The 24,082-nt window shown below is 48.9% G+C and overlaps 1 protein-coding gene across 5 annotated transcripts in view; it reads left to right on the plus strand.

Annotated features, from left to right (window-relative positions):
* The window catches only part of LOC116941131 (amine oxidase [flavin-containing] B-like), a 42,947-nt gene that overhangs the window by 4,434 nt on the left and 14,431 nt on the right, over positions 1–24,082 (plus strand). For 3 of the 5 annotated variants that reach the window (XM_032951852.2, XM_032951853.2, XM_032951854.2), the window contains exons 2-7: positions 6,867–6,934; positions 15,040–15,134; positions 17,172–17,309; positions 18,084–18,280; positions 20,124–20,265; positions 22,875–23,027. In XM_032951852.2, coding sequence (XP_032807743.2) covers positions 6,867–6,934; positions 15,040–15,134; positions 17,172–17,309; positions 18,084–18,280; positions 20,124–20,265; positions 22,875–23,027 — 793 coding nt within the window. Of the gene's footprint in view, positions 1–6,866; positions 6,935–9,459; positions 9,593–12,536; positions 12,665–15,039; positions 15,135–17,171; positions 17,310–18,083; positions 18,281–20,123; positions 20,266–22,874; positions 23,028–24,082 lie in introns of those variants that run through there. The other 2 variants (XM_076066017.1, XM_076066018.1) reach the window with 2 other exon arrangements.

Consider the following 24,082-nt stretch of genomic DNA (forward strand, 5'->3'; position numbering starts at 1 on the left):
AACATACCACAATAACAGAAAATGTTATCAACTGTAAAAAAAAAAAAATCAAAACTATAACATGCTGATCGTCTTCCAACTCCATTTTATTTATTGATTCAAGTTGGATTGATCAAAATAAACAATTTATTAACACCCGTGAATATGATTAAATAATTATTGCCACAAGGGTCACGCCATCTGATTGTTAAATTACCCGCGGAAAAATAGCAAACACACTACCACTCAAAATAAGTGAACATCATACACCTGCAATCATGACCAGACACACCCTCATCACCCTCCATGTCACACAACACCTCACCTCAGTACTTCTGTTGATGGGATCGACACCAGTGTTTATTTTCTAGACCTTATTATAAATATTTTCATACCTGTGTAATGACAGGGTGACACCTGCTGGCATGACAGGGTGACACCTGCTGGCCTGGGAAGGGATTCACGGGTACGGGCATTGAAGTAACAACCAATCAGAGAGGGAGGTGTGTCTGGGGCAAAGGTAACAGGTGCGGTGAGCCGAGATACTCCGGGAACCTGCTCGAAGGTTCCACGAGAGGGCGTGGCCGGAGGCGGGGCTGAGCCACGCCTGGGGGGATATAAGGGGGAGCGGACCCGGAGCTCGGGGCTCGTGTATGGGGTCCTGGCTGTGTCGCTGTTCACCGACATCTCTCTGCGTCGTCCGGCCACGTGGAAGATCTCCTGCGTGGTTTCCATCGCCATCATCGTCACGCCGCCAGCTAGCGGCGTGGTCGAGTAAGGCGAGGGGACCATGCCGAGTGATCGGCTGTGCGTGTAGCCAGTGGAGGTGTTATACTCAGTGTGAGGAAGAACAAGTGTTTGGCTTGTGTTGTGCCCAGTGTGGGTAATAAAGAAGAAGTACCCTCTATACGACGTGTCGTGGAAGTCGCTCATTGCATTGTAATCAGAAGTAGTTGAAAACATAGTTTAGTGCTAGACAGCGAAGAAGGAAGTATGTATAAGCATCAGAAGAAACGGAACCCACCTGTGACGTCTTCTGACGATGATGAAAACGTGACCCAAGACCTCCTACCAGCCCCGGGAACCGCGGTCCCGGTTATTGAAGCCGCGACGAGTGAGTTGGCTTCACCAGAGACGGTGGAACTTGGAGCAGCCACTCTGCCCCAGGAGCCCGAAGACGGCTGGCGAATGGTGTCAGTGCAGCTGGGCCTGTTGCGGGTGGTTGTCGTGCGGTTGGTGATGCTCGTGACAGAGACTACGATAGCGGGTCGCGCTGCACTGACATCGCCGTGAAGGATCGACCAGAGGCCGGGAGTTAATGTTCTGGCGGGAACGTCCGCAAGCGCGACGGCCGCCATCACATGTGGCGGGGAGGACGCGCAGCCGGAGGCCACCATTACGGGCGTGATACGCAAGACGCGCATTAGAAACGGGGAGAGAGGAACCGAACGTGCTCACAAATTACCTCAGGTTGAAGAGTTCGTCGCGGCAGGAGGTGATTGGAGCACCTTCACTTGGCGATTTGAAGCGGCTTTCCGATCAGTCCATTGGACAGAAGATGAGGCGCTGATGGCTCGGCCGACTGTTTTGGACGACGACGCTCTTGCTGTTTTCAGGGCTATTCCCGCTGCTAGGAAGGCTACACTTCAAGGTGCTTATGCTGAGATGGCGGACGTGTACGAGCCGCCTTCCGACACGTACAGGAAGTTAACGGGAGCAGCTTACCCCGGGGTGGATCCGAAAGCGTTCAACTCGCTCGTCATGGAAAGGATGTTGGGACTGGCACGAGAGATGGGAGTCGTTTTCCCTGTGTGTGACGAAGACGAACAGATGTCCCGATGGGCCGCCAGGTGTCTTCAGTCCCACAAGAACTTGCACCGATGGGCTCAAATGGCTGCGTGGACAGGGGACCCCAGCTGAGACGGGGAGCCGAAGGGGTGGTCGCCACGGAACGTCGTCGTGCAGCCGGCTGAGAAGGCGTCTTCGGAGGAGGACATCGCTGCTGCGCTCCCGGTGTGGAGTCGGAGAAGACGCGCGGCGTCAGAGGAGCTGGAGACTGCACGAGCAAGAAGATTGGACGCTGCGGAGGCCTTCGCTTACCTGCTTCCGCTGGCCAGCCGGGGTACTTCGCACGAGGATGTCAGAACCGTCCTTAGACTGCGACCACAACTCCGGCGCCCACAGCTCCACCGACAGCTACATCTCAACCCCAACAGGGAGTCAAGATATATCAGACACCCGGCCCATATTTCAATCTCAGACATCATTGGGTTTGAGAGTCATCTCCACCCGGCATAACACACACATTGACACCGGGCAGCGGTATTTTTTTACGTATGGGTGGCCTAATTTGTGGACGCAGTGGAAGAAATTGGCGCGTCGAGTGATCGCGGCGGCTGTGGGTTCCTCGGCGATATCTGGCTCTATTCAGGGAATTGAGGTTCGTGTCTTGGTGGACACGGGAGTCTCGGCCACCATTATTTCCGATGAAATTTTTCAATTGTTTCCGATGTCTGAACGATGAGTGTGACCTGTTGCAAATGCTTGTGTCGCGGCGAGCGGTGGAAGCATGGGTATCATTGGGCAAGTGGAGGCCCGCATCGAAATTGGCGAAGTTGCTGTGGTCGGGCCTGTACTAATCTCGAGGACGCTGGCGGTGCCCTGCCTTTTGGGTACCGATTTTCTACGAAAAATGCCTGTTAAGATACTGGTTGATCAGGGTTATGTGGAAATGCTGTCGGGTCGAACATCTCCAGCGGCTGCGATCTGTTTTTGTCCGAATGCGCTCAGACAATTTGAAACTGAAACCAGCGAAATTTCATTTGCTGCAGAATTCTGTGCGCTATTTGGGTCACATTGTTAGCGCAAATGGCATAGCCACGGATCCCGAGAAAACGGCTTGTGTGCGCGATTGGCAGACCCCCAAGTTCGTGGGAGATGTGCGCAGCTTCGTCGGGTTTCCGTCGTACTATCGCAGGTTCGTGCCGCAATTTGCCACGGTAGCTAAGCCCTTGCACGCCTTGACGGCTAAAAACCAGAGGTTCCAGTGGGGAGTGGAAGAAGAGTCTGCATTTTTAGCCCTTTGTGAGCAGTTGTCCGATGCACCCACACTCGAGTACCCTGATGTCTTTCTGCCATTTATTTTTGACACAAACGTTAGCGATACGGACATAGGCGCCGTCCTTTCCCAAGTTAAGAACAGGGTGGAAAAAGTAGTCGTGTATTGTAGCTATGTCCTGTCCCCCGCAGAATGGCGTTATTGTGTTACTCGCAGGGAGCTGTTGGCCATGGTTTATTTCATACAACAGTACAGGCCTTACCTCTATATCAGATAATTCATTGTCTGCACGGATCACACGGCCCTTCAGTACTGCTTGAAGGTTGATCAACCTTCTGGCCAACTTTCGCGTTGGCTTGAAATTTTGCAGGAATACTCGTTCCGTGTGATATATCGAAAAGGGGCTCGGCATTGCAACGCTGACGCGTTGTCCCGGTTGCCTCAATCGGGTGTCACTCGCTGTGCATGTTCGTCTGGTGCGGACCGTTGTAAACCTCCGACGGCGAGTTCAGCTACTGTTATGGCAGCATTCGAGGACACTGAGCCCGCCAAGTTGTTTGCATCTGCGGATAGCGTTTTGCACCTTACTCGTTCTGAATGGGTTTGAGAGCAATTGGATGATAATTCCCTGACGGCCTTGCGGCGTGGTGCGGAGTTGGAACAAAAGGCTCCTGCTGACAGGCCGTGAATGGTCCTTCAGGATGACCTGCTGATGTTGAGGGAAGATATGTTATACCGTTGTCGTGTTGTTGTCCTCACTGCCCTTCGAGGTAAATTGTTTCAAGTGGTGCACGAGGATAAATTGTTGCATCTCGGGGTCTGGAAGACCTTGCTAATGCTGTAGCCTGATTATTATTGGCCGGGTATGTCAAGTGATGTGTAACACTTGGTCCAAGGGTGTACGGAGTGTGCGTGTAGGAAACCGCCGCTGAGGAAGTCCCAGCCTCCGCTGCAATCCATTTCGGTTTCACGGATTAACAAGTTGGTAGCGCTCCATATCCTTCGGCCCTTCCCGGCCACTCAAAGAGGGCATAGATTTCTCTTGGTGGGGGTTGATTATTTCTCACGATGGCCTATGGCTTGGCCACTGCCTGACCAGTCGGTGGCTTCGATTGCTGAGGCGTTTTTGTATGGATGCGTAATGGACAAGGGGGCCCCTGAGCAGTTGCTCACTGACCAGGGGCGAAGCTGCTGCGCGAGGTCTGCGACGCTTTGGGCACTAAGAAAATTAGAACGTCGCCATACCATCCCCAGACAGATGGGATGGTGGAGCGGCTGAATAGGACTCTGACATCCATGCTCTGTCCAGCGGTTGACGCGACGCAAACGGATTTGCATGTTCCAAGTGTATTATCTGCGTATAGGATGGCCCCCCACGCTTCCACGGGATTCTCGCCGTTTTTTCTCATGTATGGGAGGGAAAATGTACCTCCTATGGATGCTTAATTGGGTTCGTCGCAGGAAAAGGGGAAATCCAAATTGCCTGTGCACGTGCGAATTACGCTGGAACGCATTTCGGCGGCTCAAGAAGCAGCCAAACTGAACGCCGCCAGAGCACAGGCAGCTAATGAGCGAAATGCGGGGAAACAGGATCACATACTGTTGTGGTACATAGGCGACAGGGCATGGTTGCATTGCCCGCAGGTGCTGGTGGGTACGTCCCCTAAGCTTCATAGGCCTTGGCAGGGTCCCGTGGAAGTTATCAAGGTCAAACGGCCGCAGTGTGTGCGTGTACGGGCTGTCGCCGTTGGTTTGTCGATCCGTCTTGGTTGAAATCGTTTGTTCCTCCTCGGGCTGACTCTTCATCTCCAAAACGTAGATGGCCGGTGTCTGTTGCGTCCGACAAGCCGGGGGTAGTGCGAGCAGAGGGCATACGTTAGAAGGATTGTATCATGCCGTCCACAGTGTCCAAGCCCATGACAGTGGATGGACTTCAAAGCCTCACCGAACAGAAGAAGTTGCCTGCTGCCGCCGAGCCTGCAGCACCTGTGAAGCCAGTGCTGCCACCTACTTCTCCGGGGGTTCCGGTTGTGTGCACACCCCCTGTGCAGAAGATGAAGACCGTCCCCGTTGACGGACCGGCGTTCGCGAACTCGGTCTAAATGTTTAAGATTCCGTTAATGTGAATGTCCCTGTGTGTTGTATAAGGGAGGGGGGATTGTGCTTGGTTGCTTGAGTTGTGCTTTTTTCTCTTCCCCCCCCATCTCGTTCCCTCTTGCCATTTTCTCGTCATCCCTTGCCTTGTTATGTGTTTCTTGATTGTTCCGGCGGATTGTTCCGCTTTACTTAAGAAAAACAGGAGCAGTTGCTTGGTTCACTCTTTTATTGCTGTACTTTTATATTTTCAAGGGTATTCCTCACCTGAAATTTTGTTGGTATTAGCCAGGACAGCTATCTTTTTTTAATGAGGGGGGGGGGGTGATGGAATGACAGGGTGACACCTGATGGCCTGGGAAGGGATTCATGGGTACGGGGACATAAGTAACAACCAATCGGGGAAGGAGGTGTATCTGGGGCAAAGGTGGGGTTGGCCAAGATACACCGGGAACCTGCTCGTTCCACGAGAGGGCGTGGCCGGAGGCGGGGCCTAGCCACGCCTGGGGGGATATAAGGGGGAGCGGACCCAGAGCTCGGGGCTCGGGGCTCGTGTGTGGGGTCCTGGCTGTGTCGCTGTTCACCGACATCTCTCTGCATCGTCCGGTCACGTGGAAGATCTCCTGCGTGGTTTCCATCGCCGTCATCGTCACGCCGCCAACCAGCGGCGTGGCCGAGTAAGGCGAGGGGACCATGCCGAGTGGCCGGCTGTGTGTGTAGCCAGTGGAGGTGTTATTACCTAGAGTTATACTCAGTGTGAGGAGAACAAGTGTTGGCCTGTGTTGTGCCCCGTGTGAGTAATAAAGAAGTACCCTCTATACGACGTGTCGTGGAAGTCGCTTATTACACCTGTAAACCCATATGGTTCACCCGTATTCTTGTACAGGGAATTTTTATTTATTTTTATGTCCATATGGCATACAGCCATTTCAATATGGGTAAAAAAATTGTCTTATTTGTGTTTATCCCTTATGATGGGAAAGTGTAGGATGAACGTTGAGATTTATAAGGGCACTGGGTGACCAATAAGGTCTGAATTGGTCTGTAATAAGGTAGGCACTGATAAGGGGTTGACAGGTGTGTATTTTATATATTGAAATCAATTTTAATATCAGTCTTAATTGTGAATATCTTCATCACACACCAATAACTCAAGAGTAAATTAACATTACCGAGTCCCTGTCAGTCGATAAACATTAAAATAATTTTAATTAAAGTGATATTTTATTGGAGCTAATATAGTGTATCGAGCCAGCACGGAGTACACCCAAATCTGAATTCGGGTTGTGCCCCGTACTCTGCATAGTCTACACACTGCTGGGCATGGCCTGCTGTGCATGGGAAGCTCGGGGTCCTGGGACCATAATTGCCTTCACTTATAATAAAAAAAACACACCTGGCTCTCCGTAGCATTTACAGCAACACACAGCAGAGTGCACAATTATAAGTGTGATTACGGTAATCACCGGGAAGCTCACACCGGCTGCAGCTGCTATAAATTGAGCTATCATTTGTGTCCAAGTCGCTTCTGAAAAAGTGGCTGTATAGCTTAGTGGGCCTTATCTGGTAAAAAAACAAAGTTTATAATTCCTTGTAGGTTGACTCAATCCCACCATCAGCAACCTTTGCCTCGGGTGGGTGGACCTGGGATTGTGACGTGACGCTGACTCCTCCCCGTGTATCCTTCCGACTGCCCGTGTCTCCCCGTGTGTCTTCGTGCCCATCCCGGTTCCAGAGCTGCAATGGTCATGTCCGTGGAGGCGAAGTCGTGTGATGTGCTCGTGGTGGGAGCCGGGCTAAGCGGTATGGGCACATCTCGGCACATCTCCACTTCCCCTCCCCACAGTGTCTCACTCACGATGTTCGCTTTCTCCTGCAGCGATCTTTTTATCAAAGCTAACTCACACCTGTTACACATAGCCTCTTGTGCCCCATACCATTTGTTTATCTCCTTATGTACCGTGCTCAGCATTCATATCACATCCTCTCCAGTTACTTATATGAACAAAAGCTTCCGGATTATATTGAACTGATGGACTAAAACATTGTTACGTGAAGAGACGTACAGGCAGGGTGACATAGTCCAGCACCCTATGCCCACCCATGGACCTCCTAAGTGCCTTAAAAGCTACACAGCGGTCATGGTATCAACAGTTCCCCCAAACTAAAAATTGGCTTGACCCTCTTGAAAAATACTGTATTCTTGACTCGATGAGGCTTTTATGGGTTACCAATCTTAATACTCATTTAAAAAAAAATAGAATTGCGTTGGATGATTCCTGTGTGGTCTGGATGTTGTGACACATTAGTATCGATCCTTTGAAAAAAGTGACTTCTGATTAATTACGTGAGTTCAAGCGCATTCAACTGCACACTGAATGTAACAAAAAAATCAGTTACACGTTCACTGGCTCACAAGCTTTACTGCAACTTTCCGTGTGGCCAAGTAGGGAACACTCGCCACTGCGCCAGTTTAAAGTTCACGCCATTGTGTGAGGTTTAAAGTTTAACATTATAGGCCTCCAGCAATTTGTATAAAATGACTTGTCCTTTCTGGCTGGATGGGGAGATGTTTCCAGACCCCAAGTTACGTTTGCGAGGGTAATCCTTTGTGTTTTAATGTAAGGCAAAAATATAAATACCTGCGATTGAAGTTAACAAAATCCTCTACATAGCCATACTTCAGAATTAGAATTTTTATTTATCCTGCAGGAATCTGATGAGCTAATGAAGCTCTTTTTCACAGAGGTTCAGTAGGTATGTGACAGCAAGCAGAAGATTAGTGCTGGATACAGTCACATTCGCAAATGTGATTTGTAATTGTGATTTGTAAATGTGATCCTTACCAATGCATTGAGAATTATTTTTGGTTATGTACAATTTTATTGATTGACTGTGTGTTTGTCTTGGTGTGGTCTGGGACTGTTGCTTCTGTTTTAATGCCTTTACCAGGCTTGGGAATTAATGATGCAATTTGAACGTGCATATGGTTTTTTATTTACGGGGCGCCACAGTGGAGTGATGATGTCTTCCATGCCTGGTATTTAGGATGTTGGGGATTCGATCCTCACCCTGATGCCTGTATATTTGGAGTTTACATGTTCTCCCCGTGGTTGCATTGATTTTTTTTCTCCAGCTCCTCTGGTTTTTACCTCCAGATTTAGAAACATGAATTTAGATTTTGAATATTTGTCTGCTATAAATCCAAATGATAAGCCATTTTCTTGAGCCATCATTTGTGGCCAGGTCGCTTCTGAAAAATAAGTTAATACCTCAGTGGACTTTGCCTCGGAGGATGGGGATTGTTTAGTTTTATTTGCATGTTTTTGGGTGATTTTACCTTTCTTAAACTTTGCACTACTATCGTGTTTTTGTATTGTTGTTTTTAACGTTCTTACCCGCCTCCTGGACATCTGTGAAAAAGAGCTTGATAGCTCATCGGATTCCTCCAATATACATATTCTGATTGTGATACATCAACAAATACAAAAACTATATAAAAACAAGATCGAGAAAAGGTAACCAAGTCACCAAAATAAATACATATAAATTAAAGTACAAATTGCACAAGTACATAAATTCCTGCTGATTTGTGAACACTAAATGCAAGCATAGGCAAGGCAGCAAAACATCAACAAAAACAGTCCCAGACCACAAAGTCAACAGTCCCTCAATTAAATTGCAAATTCAAATGTAACCATCGATACACGGGTAAAGGTCAAAGTTACAAATCACATTTGCAAGTGTGGTTGTGTCCAGCTACAACCTTCTGCTTCATTCCTTCGACCCGGTGAGTATTTATTTGTCGGGTTTACCTCTGGACATCCCTTACATCATCCCCCCCCCCATATTTGAAGGAGAGCTGTCCCCGGCTAACAACATATCACTATCAACCTTACAATTCACTCATTGCTGAATGCGGGGCCTGCAAGAGTTTAGGCCAGGCCATGGGGTGCCTGCCACGTGCCAGGTCTCCACCGCCACCCGACCTCCACCACGTTCTACGCCTGCACCCATGTTGACCAAGCTCCATGCCACTCTCCAGGAAGGGAAATACGTGTGATTGCGCGTCTAAAGTGGGGCCTTAACCCTTCTTCCAACCCACCCCCCAGCACTCTCCCCTTCCTCAGCCAAGGAGAGGGGTGAGCAAGGGCACCACAGTTATAATACACCGAAACCTTGCCCATCGCTGATTTTACCACTCGTGCCAAATTTATTGAGGTACAGTTCGCGGATTGCACCCCTGTGGCTTGGCCACTTATACGGTTGACCACAAGATTCCTGTACAATATGCATCATAATGAAGTACTGTACAAGTATTCTTAACTGCACTGCTCGCAGTGATGCTGCCGCGGAAGAACACACGCGGCATCTTGTCTCCATCTCGTCTCCCACGCAGCCCATCGTGGGTCTCAGGTCACATGATTCCATCGTCCAATGAGACAGATTCAGCCACCCGTGGTATTTCTTAATTCCTATATTATTTTTCCATTCTATGTGTTGAGGCGTAAATGATGACTCGGAGGCAGATCTTCGTGTAAGGGCTTGCGCCACGTTTATTAAGGGCTCATGCCAGTTTTATTAAAGACCTCTCTTTGCACGACTCCGTGTACTGCACACTCACTGCCTACACTCCACACCTCAGGGGAAGGGTACTGGGGATTCCCTAGCACCCGCAGGCTACGCTAGCCTGGTGCCAATTTCCCCCTACCCCGGGGTCCCATCGATCCCCCAGGGGAAGGGTACTGGGGAAGTCCCTAGCACCCGCAGGCTACCCTAGCCTGGTGCCATTTTCCCCCTACCCTGGGTCCCGACTTTCACCCTTCACGTTCTCGGACTCTCCAGACGACCCTGAACCCGTGACGGGGTCCCGATTAAATCCCCCAGGGGGACATGTCACCGTCTTGCCCCCTGTCCATGACATCACCATCCGTGACGTCATCGTACCAGAGGGCGAGCGTGACATGACGTCACTAACTCCTACTCTACATCACCCCCCCCCCCCGTGAAAAAAAATCAGCCGACCCGGCTGCAACCATTATGAGAGCAGAGCCCGGCAACCCGAATGGGAAGACAACTACATCAAAGAAGAGTGTAAGTGACATGTGTGTGAAGAGAACAGGGCAACTTGGAGACGGGCCCCACACGGGACACCGGAACGTGTCCGACGAAGGTAGGGGACGAAGAAACGGCCTCACTGGCCGTCACCGTATCCGCACGCCCCGCGAGCGTGTGCGTGACGCCGGCCCGCTCTTCCGTGCCGCGTCGGCGTCAGAATCGGCGGTGTGCTGGCAGGTGTCCAGTCCACCGGCCAATCCGCCAGGTGAGGCGCCGCTGGTGGAATTACTGGCGGGGCTTCTGCAGGCGCACACAAAGGCACAGCATCACTCGCGCCATCACTACTCGTGCGGCCCGGCTCGGCAGACACAACAGACACCCGGCCCCTGAGTAGTGGAGATGAGGGGATTCCGGCCGGCGCGAGAGAAGAGAAGAAAAAAATAAATCCAAATTCAGACGCGTTGGATGCACAACCAACGCCACGATGAACCCAAATACAGTAGAACCTCGGAGATGGAATGCACCAGAACCCGAACAAATTGGTGTTGGAATGGCCGTCTGGAACGAATTAAGTTTGATCTCCGGGGTACCCCTGTATGTTCACCTTCACCCACACAACACGGGTGGCAGGGTTCCCAGACCCCCAGCCACCGTTCCATCCACTAGACGGTGATGGAGCGAAGACGGAAGAACCACCTAGCGCTCACTTACTGCACAACATGCACCCTAACAACGGAGGGATACAATCTAAACGCAACTGGACAACAACGCCGGAACAACACAAATCACCAGCCCTCTGTTGCAACGCGCCTCGGAGTGTCTCGATCTCCAGGCTGGCAGGGCGAGCCTCCAGCTCCAGACGCACCACGGAGGGTCTCAACCTCTGGGCCGCCAGGTCAAGCCGTCAGCCGTAGCATGACGGGACCACACTCTCCAAGCCATGTGAGCGCCCAGCCCACTAGGCTATCCACACCACGGAGTGTTTCAATCTCTGGGCGGCCAGGTCAAGCCGTCAGCCATAGCATGACGGGAGCACAACTGCCATGTTAGGCACGCAACACCCCCTGGACCATCCTGGTCAGGATCTGCGCCCCAAGAAATTTGACAGCCAGCACCACAATTCCAACACTGGCAGCATGTCACCATTTCGATTTAAATGCTCTGTACCAATGACGGCAGAGTCACAAACCAAGACAATCATCCCCCGCACAATTGCAATCTCACACCCTCACAACACATACAATTTGACATTTGCATTTCCAAATCCCCCTCAACATTTACCATGGGACTCAGGCATTCCAATTTGAGGAGCAGAAAAAATGTATACACAAAACGCCCAATAATCGTCGAATGTGGTAATACAGTATATGCAGTCTATGCAGTCTGCATACAGCCAACCATCTCGAGCAATGCTCCGTACAGTCCATACACGAGTTAACATTCACAGCACAGCTATACATTAACAATGATGAACAGTTTTCCACAGTCACGTTGACAACTCACAAGCAAAGCTCCATACTCTATACCTAAAACAATCGCCACTCCGCAACGGCAACCAACAGTGTCAACAAATCATTAACTCGGCAGTGGATCTTAACGGAGCCCGAGACCCCCCACCTAGCCGAATTAATCATTAACTGGCTCCTTAAGATAACTCTCCCGACGCTGTAATGAACCAATAATGTAACACGCGGACACCCGACACGAACGCCACGGACAGACGCAAGTTATCAAAAGCAATTGGACGCCCCGCATACCGGCGGGAAAACAAAAAAAATAACATTAACTCACAACCCGGTGCACGCAAGATGGATGAGGTGTCAACAGGGGCCGGTGTGTGCCGCGTCACGCCTCGCCTGACAAGCTGTGACGAGCGGAGGACGGCAGGGTGGAGCGCTGGGATGCCCCGAAGAATCTTGCCCGCCAACACGGACTCCTCCTGCGACTGCAGCTGCCACCCGCGCTCGAGCAGAAGTCGGGGCGCCACTTGAAGTGTGGAGCTCAGCCTCCACAGGTGTTGACGTCGGCGGGAACGGCATTTTGGCGGGAACAGCGCCCCCGCCAAATTGGCGGGAACAGCGTTTGGCGGGAACGGCGTCCCGGCCAGCTGCCGAAATGGCGGCCCCACCGCGGCCCCAGCATGCCCTCCGGGCCTCCTCCGCCAGCCTTCCGAAGCGACGACGGCGTCCTCTCCTCGTGGCTCCTTCCCGTGCCACAGCTGCTTCAGCAGTAGGCTGCGCACCACGTGGCACCTCCAAAATGGCCGCTCCCGACCACTGCTCCGCCGCGATGGTCACGATGGCGGCGGCCTGCCACGTGGTCACTGGAGGACCTGTAATGGCGTCTCCCCAGTGCGCCCGATGTCCTTCACTGGTGCTGTAGACACACCAGCCGTGGCCGCAATAACCGGGACCACGGAGCCTGGGGTCGTCCGGTCCTGGGTCACCGCCTCTGCGTCGTTGGAAGACGCAACAGGTGGGTTCCGCTTTTTCAAGAGCATCGACTTGAAAAAGTCCACTTCTGACACCAGTTGTTGAGGCGTAAATCATGATTCGGAGGCAGATCTTCGTGTAAGGGCTTGCGCCACGTTTATTAAGGGCTCACGCCAGTTGTTTTATTAAAGACTTCTCTTTGCACGACTCCGTGTACTGCACACTCCAGCGGATAGGTACCTGGGATTCCCTAGCACCTGTAGGCTATGCTAGCCTGGTGCCAATTTCCCCCTACCCTGGGTCCTATCGCTCCCCCAGGGGAAGGGTACTGGGGAGGTCCCTAGCACACCCACAGGCTACCCTAGCCTGGTGCCAATTTCCCCCTACCCCGGGGTCCCATCGCTCCCCCAGGGGAAGGTTACTGGGGAGGTCCCTAGCACACCCACAGGCTACCCTAGCCTGGTGCCAATTTCCCCCTACCCTGGGTTCCATCGCTCCCCCAGGGGAAGGGTACTGGGGAGATCCCTAGCACACCCACAGGCTACCCTAGCCTGGTGCTAATTTCCCCCTACCCTGGGTCCCATCGCTCCCCCAGGGGAAGGTTAGTGGGGAGGTCCCTAGCACACCCACAGGCTACCCCGGGGTCCCATCGCTCCCCCGGGGGAAGGGTACTGGGGAGATCCCTAGCACACCCACAGGCTACCCTAGCCTGGTGCCAATTTCCCCCTACCCTGGGTCCCGACTTTCACCCTTCACGTTCCCGGACTCTCCAGACGACCCTGAACCCGTGACGGCTTCCAGCTTAAATCCCCCAGGGGGACATGACGTCACCGTCTCGCCCCCTGTCCATGACGTCACCATACATGACGTCATCACACCAGAGGGCGAGCGTGACATGACGTCACTAACTCCTACTCTACACATGTACTGTACAAGTTATATTTAACACTGTAAACATTAATCATATTTTACTTTAAAAAGTAGAATAACATGAAACAAAAAGAGGTGGTATCGTATGACAATCCAAACCCGAGCTTGACCATTTACCTATGAGTTTGGTGTAAACCAATCGAACCAAGTGGCTCAGCGGTAGATTGAGCCGCTCGCAATCAAAAGGTTGCAAGTTAAAATCCTGGCTGGGGTTTGACTCAGCCCATCATTTCTCTGGGGTCAATAAAAACGTACAACTTTTTGGAGAAGTTGACAACAACAGTTGTCCTGTGGAAGACTTGTCATAGAAATATGGAATTTCCACCAGTGACTGAGTGCTGTAAAAACGAGATGAGCACCATCTTAACGCTAATTTGAACAGAAAATAACTTTGTTGAACTTGAGAAGTGTTGAAGATAAAGGATGTATCTTTCTCTGTGTGTGCATGTGAAGCCCTCTAATGGAACGTCTGTGCTGGTTTAACACTTTTAGCCTGGCCTGCCTGCTTACAATCCATCCTGGGTTTATCCAGGCTAGATTGTGTGAGGAGCTCACACATCCTTGGCTGGGTCATGTAGCCTGCATGCCCAGCAACCGAATGCCCAAGCAGCTTATGTTTGGCCGGATAGAGGGGGCTAAACGGGCACAGCACAGGCTGGAGAAAAGATTGACTAATGCGGTATAGGAGGATGTGGAATTGATTGTACTTGCCAAAGACTGGTACCAACAATGTCAAGATCAGCCTCTATGGAGAAGGTTCACGAAGGATGCTACTGGGTAGTTGAAGATCATCGCCCTTCAACAAAAGCCTAGGACAGGAGCAACGCTCACAATAACGAGCAGAGCGCCGGTCGGTTAAAACACAGAGTTGGCACAGTGCGGAGCATGGTGCATCTGCCAGTCATCTCAGTCAGTCAACCCATGGGACCTGAGTCTGTTCCATGATCTGTCAGCGAGCCTTCGACACTTTATGTCACCTCAAAGTACTAATACTAATACCCGCCATTTGCCACGAAGTGACAATGACGGTGACGTCACCACGGCGCCTGTGCCAGGCCAGGTGCACTTTGAGGCCACGTGAAGTGTTGGAAGCCTCGCTGACAGGAGGTCTCGGGACAGACCCAGGTGCCATGGGTTGGCTGACTAAGATGACAGGTAGATGCACCAGCTGTACCCCCCACTGTGCCAACTTGCTGCATTTTAGCTGCCCGGCACTCTGCTCGTTGTTGTGAGCATCGCCCCTCTGCTTTCCGTTGTTGCAGGAGGGCGACTGCCTCCAACTGCCCAGTAGCGTCCTTCACGAGCCTCCTCAATAAGGGCCGATCTTGGCACCGCTGGTACCAGTCGTCAGCAAGTCCACTCAGGTCCACATCCTCCCATACCGCCATATTAGGTGCACCTCAAAGTGCACCTCGTATGACACAAGCGCCCTGGTGACATCACCCCAACTTAGTGGCGAACGGAAGTTGTTGTGCGTGTCTGAACCAGGCTTGAGTGCAGCTCGCCTTCTCGTGGCGCGTGGCTTTTCGGTGCTTCTCCTGGAAGCAAGGGACCGTGTTGGAGGACGCACTTACACCGTGGAGGTATTGGCGCTCTTAACAAACTTTTACCAATGAACAAATCACCCAGATTGTGCTCAATCTCGATTTGTAACTTTGATCCTTACCTATATAGTATCAATAGTTAAATTATAATGTACAATTTTATTAAGGGACTGTGCATTGTCTTGGTGTGATCTGGGCCTGTTTTTGTTCATGTTTTGCTGCCTTGCCAAGCTTGAATTTGGTGTTGACAAATTGGCAGGAATTTATGTACTTATGCAATTTGCACTTATTTACTTTATTTATTTATTGTGACTTGCTTATATTTTTTGTACTCTTGTAGTGATATGAAATGTTGTCACTTTATGGTTAGCGCCAGCCACTATTTCACATGTGCTGCTGAGCACCGGGTAATGGAGGGACACGTGACTGGGAGCAGGGAGCTCCTTACTTGATATAGCAGGGACCGTGGCAGAGGGCGGGGCGAGCCCGCGCCCAGGGAAATAAAGGGGAAGCCCCGCCAAGGATCGGGGACCGTTGTGGGGATCAGCCTGGAGTCCCGCGTCTCTTCATCTTTGCTCGTCATTCTTCGTTCGTCGGTTGAGTGTAGCCTGATATCGTGGGTCAGACAGTGTGTGTGCTGACTGGCCCATTCGCTACACTAACGCGCACGCACATAGCAAACAGAAAGACACCCAGCTATAGAACCCGAGTTGTTAGGGTTGTGTTTATAAAAAGTATTGCCTCCAACTACAGTGGGTGAGACTCAGTGTATAACACACTACACTTATTGTTTTTTTTATATATATTGTTGTAACTTGCTGACCCACCTCTTCTGGACATCTGTGAAAGAGAGCTTCATTTATCTGACCCCTCCCCTTCCATCCAGGTTTCCCTTTCATCCCCTTAGCCGGGGCTCCTCCCTTTTACCTGGCTCTCCTCCTTCTACCTGGCTCTCCCCCACTAGCAGACGTCTCACTCTGTCTACTTACCCTCCTCTCTAGCCCTTCTGGCACTCCCCTTTTAGCTTGGACCCCTTTCCCACGGTTGCCCCTCTTTGGGTCCCCGCAGTACTCCTCTACACATGTAATCTCATAGTAGCTGTTCCATTTTTGAAAAAAATTATGATTTCTTCGATTTTTTTTTAGGTCTAGGTTTGTGAGCACTTAAATGACTGCATCCATTTTTAAGTCACATGCTTTGTTATAGTTCAGTACAGCTAGGGATAATGGCATATGATATTTATTTCCATTGTCCAGAAGATGATTAAAATTACAGTAAACCTCACATAGCAAGACTTGATTAAGCCAGAATTCAGGGTGAGCTATAAAGGCTTACAAGATAAGAAAATAAATAACTATTTAAAAATAGCACTGTTCACGTGCTAATTAAGTTATGCGAAGTAAAATGTGGTGTACATCTCTGTGTTGAATCCTGTGTAGGTAATGAGGATTGAGGACTCACACGAGGCAGTCACTGCAACCTGCGATGTTGCAGGAAAGCACACTTTTGGCCACAGACACAGACACCTTGTGTCCTGGTATTCTGATATTCCAAAAGCTCAACGCAGAAGGCATAATAAAGTGTGTGCAATTAGCAAAAGAAAACTCGCCATGGCTTTTACATTGTAAATATGGCAATGCTAAAGCACATTATCTCCCACTTTCTAACAATTTTACAATTCAGATCTGCCTTGAATGCTAATGTCAAAGCGAAAAAGCCTAAATGTCTAAATGTGAAAATTAAAATAATGTATTGTCCTTCTTCTAAGATAACTATGGTGTAGTGAAACATTTGTTGGCAGCTGAGCACCGTGTAAATTTAACATTGCCATGGCAGGGATCAGTTTAGTCATTGGAAAACCAAAATGTATGTTCCACAAGGTCGCACTTGCTTTGTGGACCCTGGAAGAATAATGGGCTGTGCGCTGACTCCACAACCCCTCGTGCGCTGTTGGCCTTTGTTGGTGCTTGCTAATAGTACATTACACTCCAGTCTGTCAAACTGAACATGATGTCTGGTATTGTGTGTATATTGCGTGATGGCGACCTCCCTGCCTCACTGCCCTGGACAATTCAGGATGAGAATCTTGGTGTGACAGACCTGGGGGGCGCCTATGTGGGACCTACGCAAGACCGCATACTGGGCCTGGCCGAAGAACTTGGTGTTGCTACCTACCATGTTGATGACTCCAACAACAGCCTGGCACATCTGCATGTGGGTATCTGATCTCTGGCCTGATGTTTTCAGATTCTGCATTGACTTAGTATTTGACAAATGTCCATGTCTGTTTAAATATTCGTGCAATAATCATCCTAAATCCATTTTAATGTTTCTGCTATATATTTTTAGTTTTTCCAATGAACAGTTTTGAAAATATTTTTTCTCGAGCTAACTTGCGTGAAAGGAAATGCATCTTATTTTATTTAATATTGATTTTATTTATGCAATATTTTAGATTTCTTCTATAATATGGTTTTTACCCAGAATTTATGTACTTTATTTGATGTTATTGCAAGTCATTTTTTATTATTAGAGTATCCTGGTCTCTTTGAGTTCCCACCTGGTTAAATAAACTTGTAACTTGTGGAAACAGCATTTCCACCTGCCAGCTAGTCAGTGAATGTAGCTGCAACGTGTGTTACCATGCTTTGTGCACCTCCAATTAGCACGGTTGGCTACTTAGTGCAAAATAAGTTCAACATACACAAACTTAGTCGAGAGTATTTCATACTAGTGACTCCAAGTGTAATATTGGACATTATAGATCCTGTGGCATAATTCGAGGAACAGTAAGATATTCTGTGCCAACATCATGGTCCATATTTTCCAACCTTGTAAAATTACACCATAAATTACTTAATTGGAAAACACATAGCGGTCATCACCTCCGACTGCAAATACTGAGCAGGACCCCCTAAAAAAGTCTTGAGACTCGATGAGGCTTTCTTCAGAGTGCTATTGGTGCGGCCATGTCTTCTTTGTCACTAGGGTAAAATCCGAAGGTTCACCGGCACCATCCCCCCGACATACAATCCTGTGGCGCTGTTGGACCTGCACCGCGTGATGCGCGCCGTCGACCGCCTGGCTCGCGAGGTTCCACTCAGGGCACCATGGACCCACCCGCGTGCCCACGACCTCGACAGGATGACGGCACGAGAGTTTCTGCGCAGCCTCGCCTGGACCCGGTACACGTGCCCACAGCACGCGCACCATAACCACACGCGGCATGGCCATACAACATACATAATCTCCACCTCGCACTGTGGCAATACACCCAATTGTCTGCTTTTATATCCTGATGCTTGATAACCCATGAAAGACTCGCTGAGTCTCAAGACTCTTCTTCATAAGGGTTCTGCCAGATGTTCACAGTCAGGGCGATGTGTTATGTGTCTTCCTAAATTATTTGCAGGTAGTTTTTTATCATTGGATTATTTGGCAAATTCCTTACATTGTATGGCATTTTAGCAATGGGAAGAAACTGGAGAACCCAGAGGAAATCCTTTGCAGAACAGGAGGAGAACATATAAACTCCACACAGAAAGGCGCACGAGTCAGGAATGTAACCCAGGGCCTTATTGCTGTGAGCCACAAGTATTACCGCTGTGTCACCCTTACAGCTACGAACGGTCGGACCCTCATTCGGGTCCTGGCCACGTGTTGATGCCTTGTAGGACGTAAACTTCCAGCTTGTAGGACGTAAAGCTTCCAGCTTGTAGGACGTGGAGCTTCCAGCTTGTAGAACGAAGCAACCCCGGTCCCTCTCAGGAGAACCCAGAGGAAATCCTTTGAAAAGGAAAATAATATATAACAGGCAACGTGTTTGTCAATGGTCCTTCCTGATAGTATAAAGAACAGGCCAGAGAGACGGACTGGATAAGAGTTGGATACACGCATAATCGAGGTTTTTTGGGTTAGATATAACCAAAAAAACCTATATTATGGATGATATTGGTCGCGAAAGCGTACGTGTTAAGTTGGATACACCATCGTACACCTTAAGGCCCAGATAAAAAAACATTTGAACAATTTTGTCAGATGAATAGTCTTAAATTGGCATATGACTCTTAAAATGTATATATAATGTGTTATGCATAAAGGAATTGTATTAAAATTAAAGATATCAAAAGTTGCTTCGACATGGCATCTGGATACATTGCATTTTCAATACATGACTGTCCAACCGATATTTTTCAAATTCAGAGCTGGAGTTTACCAACGTTAAGTGGAAACATTAATTGAATGTGGTTTTGTTGAGCAGTCATTGGTAATGGGACTGCACTATCAGAGGATCTCTTGCTTGGCTTGACCAGAATCTAATCATGGGTGGTTGCCCGGATTAAAACCCAGATTCCCGGCATTGCCATCTCAGCGCTCCATGGCCCCCTAAGCCACTTTGTCACTTCGTGACCCCACTTTGGTAGTTTGTAAAACTGTTACTTCATTCTTGATTTGAAGCTTTCGTAACTGCAGAAATCCATACTCTTTGGTTCTTTCGGTAAAGTCACGTAGGTAGAAAATAATAGATCACGACGTTTCGATCGCAACACAAGCAATCGTCATCAGGTGGGACACCCAAAGAGTATGTTACTTCATTATCAATTATAATTGACCAGGTAGCACCTCAGTGCTAGAACACGCGAATTGCAATTTGTACTTGTATACCTTTTTTGTGACTTGCTTACCTTTTCTCTACTTTGCACTCCTATCGTTTTCATTGTTTCTTGTTGTAATATGCTGACTTGCCCCTCATGCGCATCTGTTAAAAAGAGCTTAATAGCTCATGGGATTTCTACAGTCTAAATAAAGATATGATTCCGAAGGTTGCGAGTTAAAACCCTGTTTGCTTTGTTAACTGGGCAAGTCAACAGTGGTTGTCCTATGGAGAGACTCATCCCCACCATAGTGATGTGAATTTCCACCTCTGGCTCAGGGCTACAATCAGGGGATGAGGACCACCTCGATGCTCGTTTGAGTAGGAAATCACTAACTTCGTGGTGTTTGCTCAATGCTTGCCATGCTCCCCAGCACCACGGTGAGCTTGATGGAGATTTTGGTGCGGAACGTGTTTGCTGCGGAACCACACGAGCTGTCGGCGCTTGGTGTGATGTGGTACATCCACTCCGGCGGTGGCGTGGAGCGAGTCGCCAACATCTCAAATGGAGCCCAGGTCCTCCCAGCCACCGCCCTCCTCCCACATTTAGAGCTGAAAAGTGTTTAACTCCAATGTCTTTCAATTATTTCAGAATCAGAATGTTTATTTAGACTGGAAGAGTCCGATGTCCAGCATGAATTGTCACGATGGAGGTTCAATTTGAGTCGATTCATTAACTTTATGGTGAATGTAATGCCGTTTGGCTGCAGGACTCACATGCACCCATTACATATGTAGTGACATCGGGGATGTCACTGTATGGTGCCGGCCCGGGATGGTCGTGGCGTGCGATGTTCCTACGTTGCGGAAAGCACTGGGTGGGTTGCTGTGTGATGCCGGCTTTACTATAGCACGGCGTGCGATGCACCGTCATCGCGTTACACCCCGGAGATGGGTGTAGTACCAGCCCTAGCGGGGCTTGGTGGGCGCTGGGATAGTGAAGGGCATCGTGCATAGCATGTAGTGCGGGCTCCCACAAGGGGGAGTGGGAGAGTGTCAGCCCAGGGGCAGGATTGCCCTGGGCCATCGCACTCTAGTTCACCCCGTAGACACGTGATCCGGAGTGTCCACATAGAGGGCCCCAGGTGGGGGGGGGGCTAGGGGGTTATCACGTGTCCGGGGAGAGCTCTCAAGAGAGATCGAGAGGGAGCGAGAACGCTCGAGAAGGCGGGGGGGGGGCCTGGGCGGAGCCAGCCCCGACCTGGGAGGATATAAGGTGGGTCCCTGAGAGGGACCGGGGTCGCTTCGTTCTACAAGCTGGAAGCTCCACGTCCTACAAGCTGGAAGCTCTATGTGGCCAGGAACCGAGTGAGCGTCCAACCCTTCGTAGCTGTAACTCCTCCGTATAATGTAGTTAGCTGGGTGGTCACCACCCTAGGCTGTATCTGGTAAAGGGGCATTTACCCCTTTGTGTATTACGTGTTGATATCATAAATGTGTTGCCTCTAAAGAATAACGTCTGCGACTCAGTTTGGAATTACTACACATACAACATCTAGGAATACATTTGTAGAGGTATTATTATGCACTCCGCATGCTGTCAGCCGGTAGTATCCCACACGTGTGAATCGGGGGCGGTAGTGTGACTGAGCCCAGTGTCAAGGGACTATGGCCCACGGGGCCAACGGTAACCCCTATGGGATAACGGAACCTGGGACGCAGACCCCAGACCCCGGGAGGGGGGCTGGGGGATGACGTCACCCTCCCAGGACCTGGTGGAAGATTCTGGAAGGAAGGCGTGGCTGGGGTGGAGCAATCCACGGACTTGTATAAAAGCCGGACCTCTGAACGGTCGAGGAGTCGTCGTCCACCTGAAGATCAAGAGCCTCCTGAAGAGAAGAGCCCAATGGGCAGAGCCGTACCCCTGGCAAGGGTCGGCTCTAAGCTATACCAGTGAAGACCAAGCTTCACTCAAGAAGGGTTAGAATAGCCAGTGAGAGGCGTATTGGGTGTAAGGGGCCGTTACCCCTTTGTGTTAGGAATTATTTGTTAATAAAAATACGTGTTGCCTCAGAGCGACTCTCCTCTAGTTATTGACCCACTACACATTTAATAAAGAAGGCAGAAAATTCAGGGTAAATCGGACCCAAAAAAAAATTCACGTACAACAATGTCACTCAACAAAATAAAATTATTGTTTCATGGACACAACTGGACAATATAACTAAATAAGTGAGTTGAGAGCAATTCCTGAAAGCAGTTTGGAATCAAATTTATGGAAAAAGGGTAACAACAGTAGGATGTTTTTGGAAAGCTGAATTGGACAATGAAAAGAAATGTATGATTATGCCTTTTTTGTCAATCGGTGCATATTACCTGCAGCTATCAAGATCAATCAATCAAAGATCAAGACGTTATTATTGTCAAAGCCGTTTATACCATCAGACCTCATCGCCAGCGCTTTAATGGAATCACTGTCTCTTGTTCTCTGCAGAAATTTTCATCTTCCACACATTACGCTAGCTTACCCAGGAAATCATCACCGAGTCTCAAGGCTCTTTTTGAGGGTGGTCCTGCCAAGTTTTCACAATTGGGGGTGATATTGCTATGTGTAATCCCAAACGAGTATTTTGTAGAAAATGTTTCTACATTTTGATTTAAAGCTTTCGTGACTGCAGGGATTCATATTCTTGGTTCTTTCGGTAAAGTCACATAGAAGGGAAACAATAAAATAATAAAAATATAAAACAATAAAATTCTCACGACGTTTCAACTGCAACACAAGCAATCATCATCAGGTGTGAAAACCACAGCAAGAAAAAAAACTCCACTGTTTAAAATTTTCTTGCTGTGGTTTTCACACCTGATGATGATTGCTTGTGTTGCAGTCGAAACGTCGTGAGAATTTTATTGTTTTATATTTTTATTATTTTATTGTTTCCCTTCTACGTGGCTTTACCGAAATAACCAAGAATATGTTTCTACATTGTTATGTTTGGCCAATACCAATCGGGCAACACAGAGGAAATGCATGCAGAACAGGGGTTGAATATTCAAACTCCACACAGTAAAAAATCGAGCCCATGTTCTCCTTGCTGGCATGAGATTCCGACTGAACTACCCTGCCACCCTATGACATATGCGATGACGAATGACACGCGGATGTTATGACTGTCTGCACGCAGGAGAGGAAGTTTGTGCTGGGTGCGCAGACCGTGAGCGAGCGCTTGGCAGATCGCGTGGGCAGGGACATCCTGAAGCTGAAGCACGTAGTGGCCAGTATCGTCCAGACGGACGAGGGCGTGCAGGTCACCACGGTGCAGGGGGACCGGTACAAAGTAAGATGCTTCACACTTTATACAGTACCACTGTTGTATATATAGGTGTTATGAAAATTGATGAAAATAATGAAAATTAAATGAAATTTGAGATTTGCATAATTTATCCGAAATTATGTTAATCAGTGTAATTGTGCGCATAATTTATGCTGATTCGAGAGATAATTGTATTAATTTATGCGAGTGGGCGTGGTTATGATAATGCAGGTCGTTATGGATTATCAGGTCGAGCCTCGGTGACGAGGATTGTGTTATGAATTGGAATAACGCAATTAATCGTATGCAGCGACGCAGGCGTTGTGAGCGTGAATGAGAGAGAGTCGATTCGACTCTGCTCTTTAATTCCTATTATCGATAAGAATACGATTACTCTCGATTGAACATTACGGATTATGTGTGTTATGGATTATGTGTGGTGATAGTGTGCTTATGATAGGTCCCCAGGATTCAGATCTCATACGCAGAACAATATTATGCAGAATTTCAGGAAGAATCACACACAAACCTTCTGCTTTAATCAATTTTATTTCTAGCTAACTTTAATTTTTGGATAATATGAAAACTCAATCTCGGGATTTTGGAATTTCAACACAGCGTGAACATGATACCATCACGATTACGTTGTTTCACCTCGATAGCGGCACCTGTGGTTAATTCCCGATGCGTAACGCAATCGCTCGGTTGTTGAGAGAGAGATTAAAAACATGCGAACTATTCTATCAAAACCTTAACCTTATAATATGCAAACTCGTATACTTGAATTATTACACAACACGGCACTCGGTCTTTGATTCGTATCCAATCCTTAACACATTCTGATATGCGAAATTATTATGCTTGAAATCGTCAGCACAGTACCACGGCGATGTTCGTTCATTGATTCATCAACGATTATGCAATTAAAGCGTTCGACTGAAATAATTCTGATTGCCTCATCAACGTAACTCAATGGGTGGCGATGTTTTTCGTTATCAGCTAATAGTTGACGCAGTTATCATGAGTCTTGTATGTTTAATGGGAGGGTTGTTGATTTCTTGCGTTGAGCAAACGCCTAG

This window comes from Petromyzon marinus, chromosome 10 (assembly GCF_048934315.1).
Source record: "Petromyzon marinus isolate PM22_M1 ecotype Great Lakes invasive population chromosome 10, UKy_Petmar_22M1.pri1.0, whole genome shotgun sequence".
Classification (NCBI taxonomy): domain Eukaryota; kingdom Metazoa; phylum Chordata; class Hyperoartia; order Petromyzontiformes; family Petromyzontidae; genus Petromyzon; species Petromyzon marinus.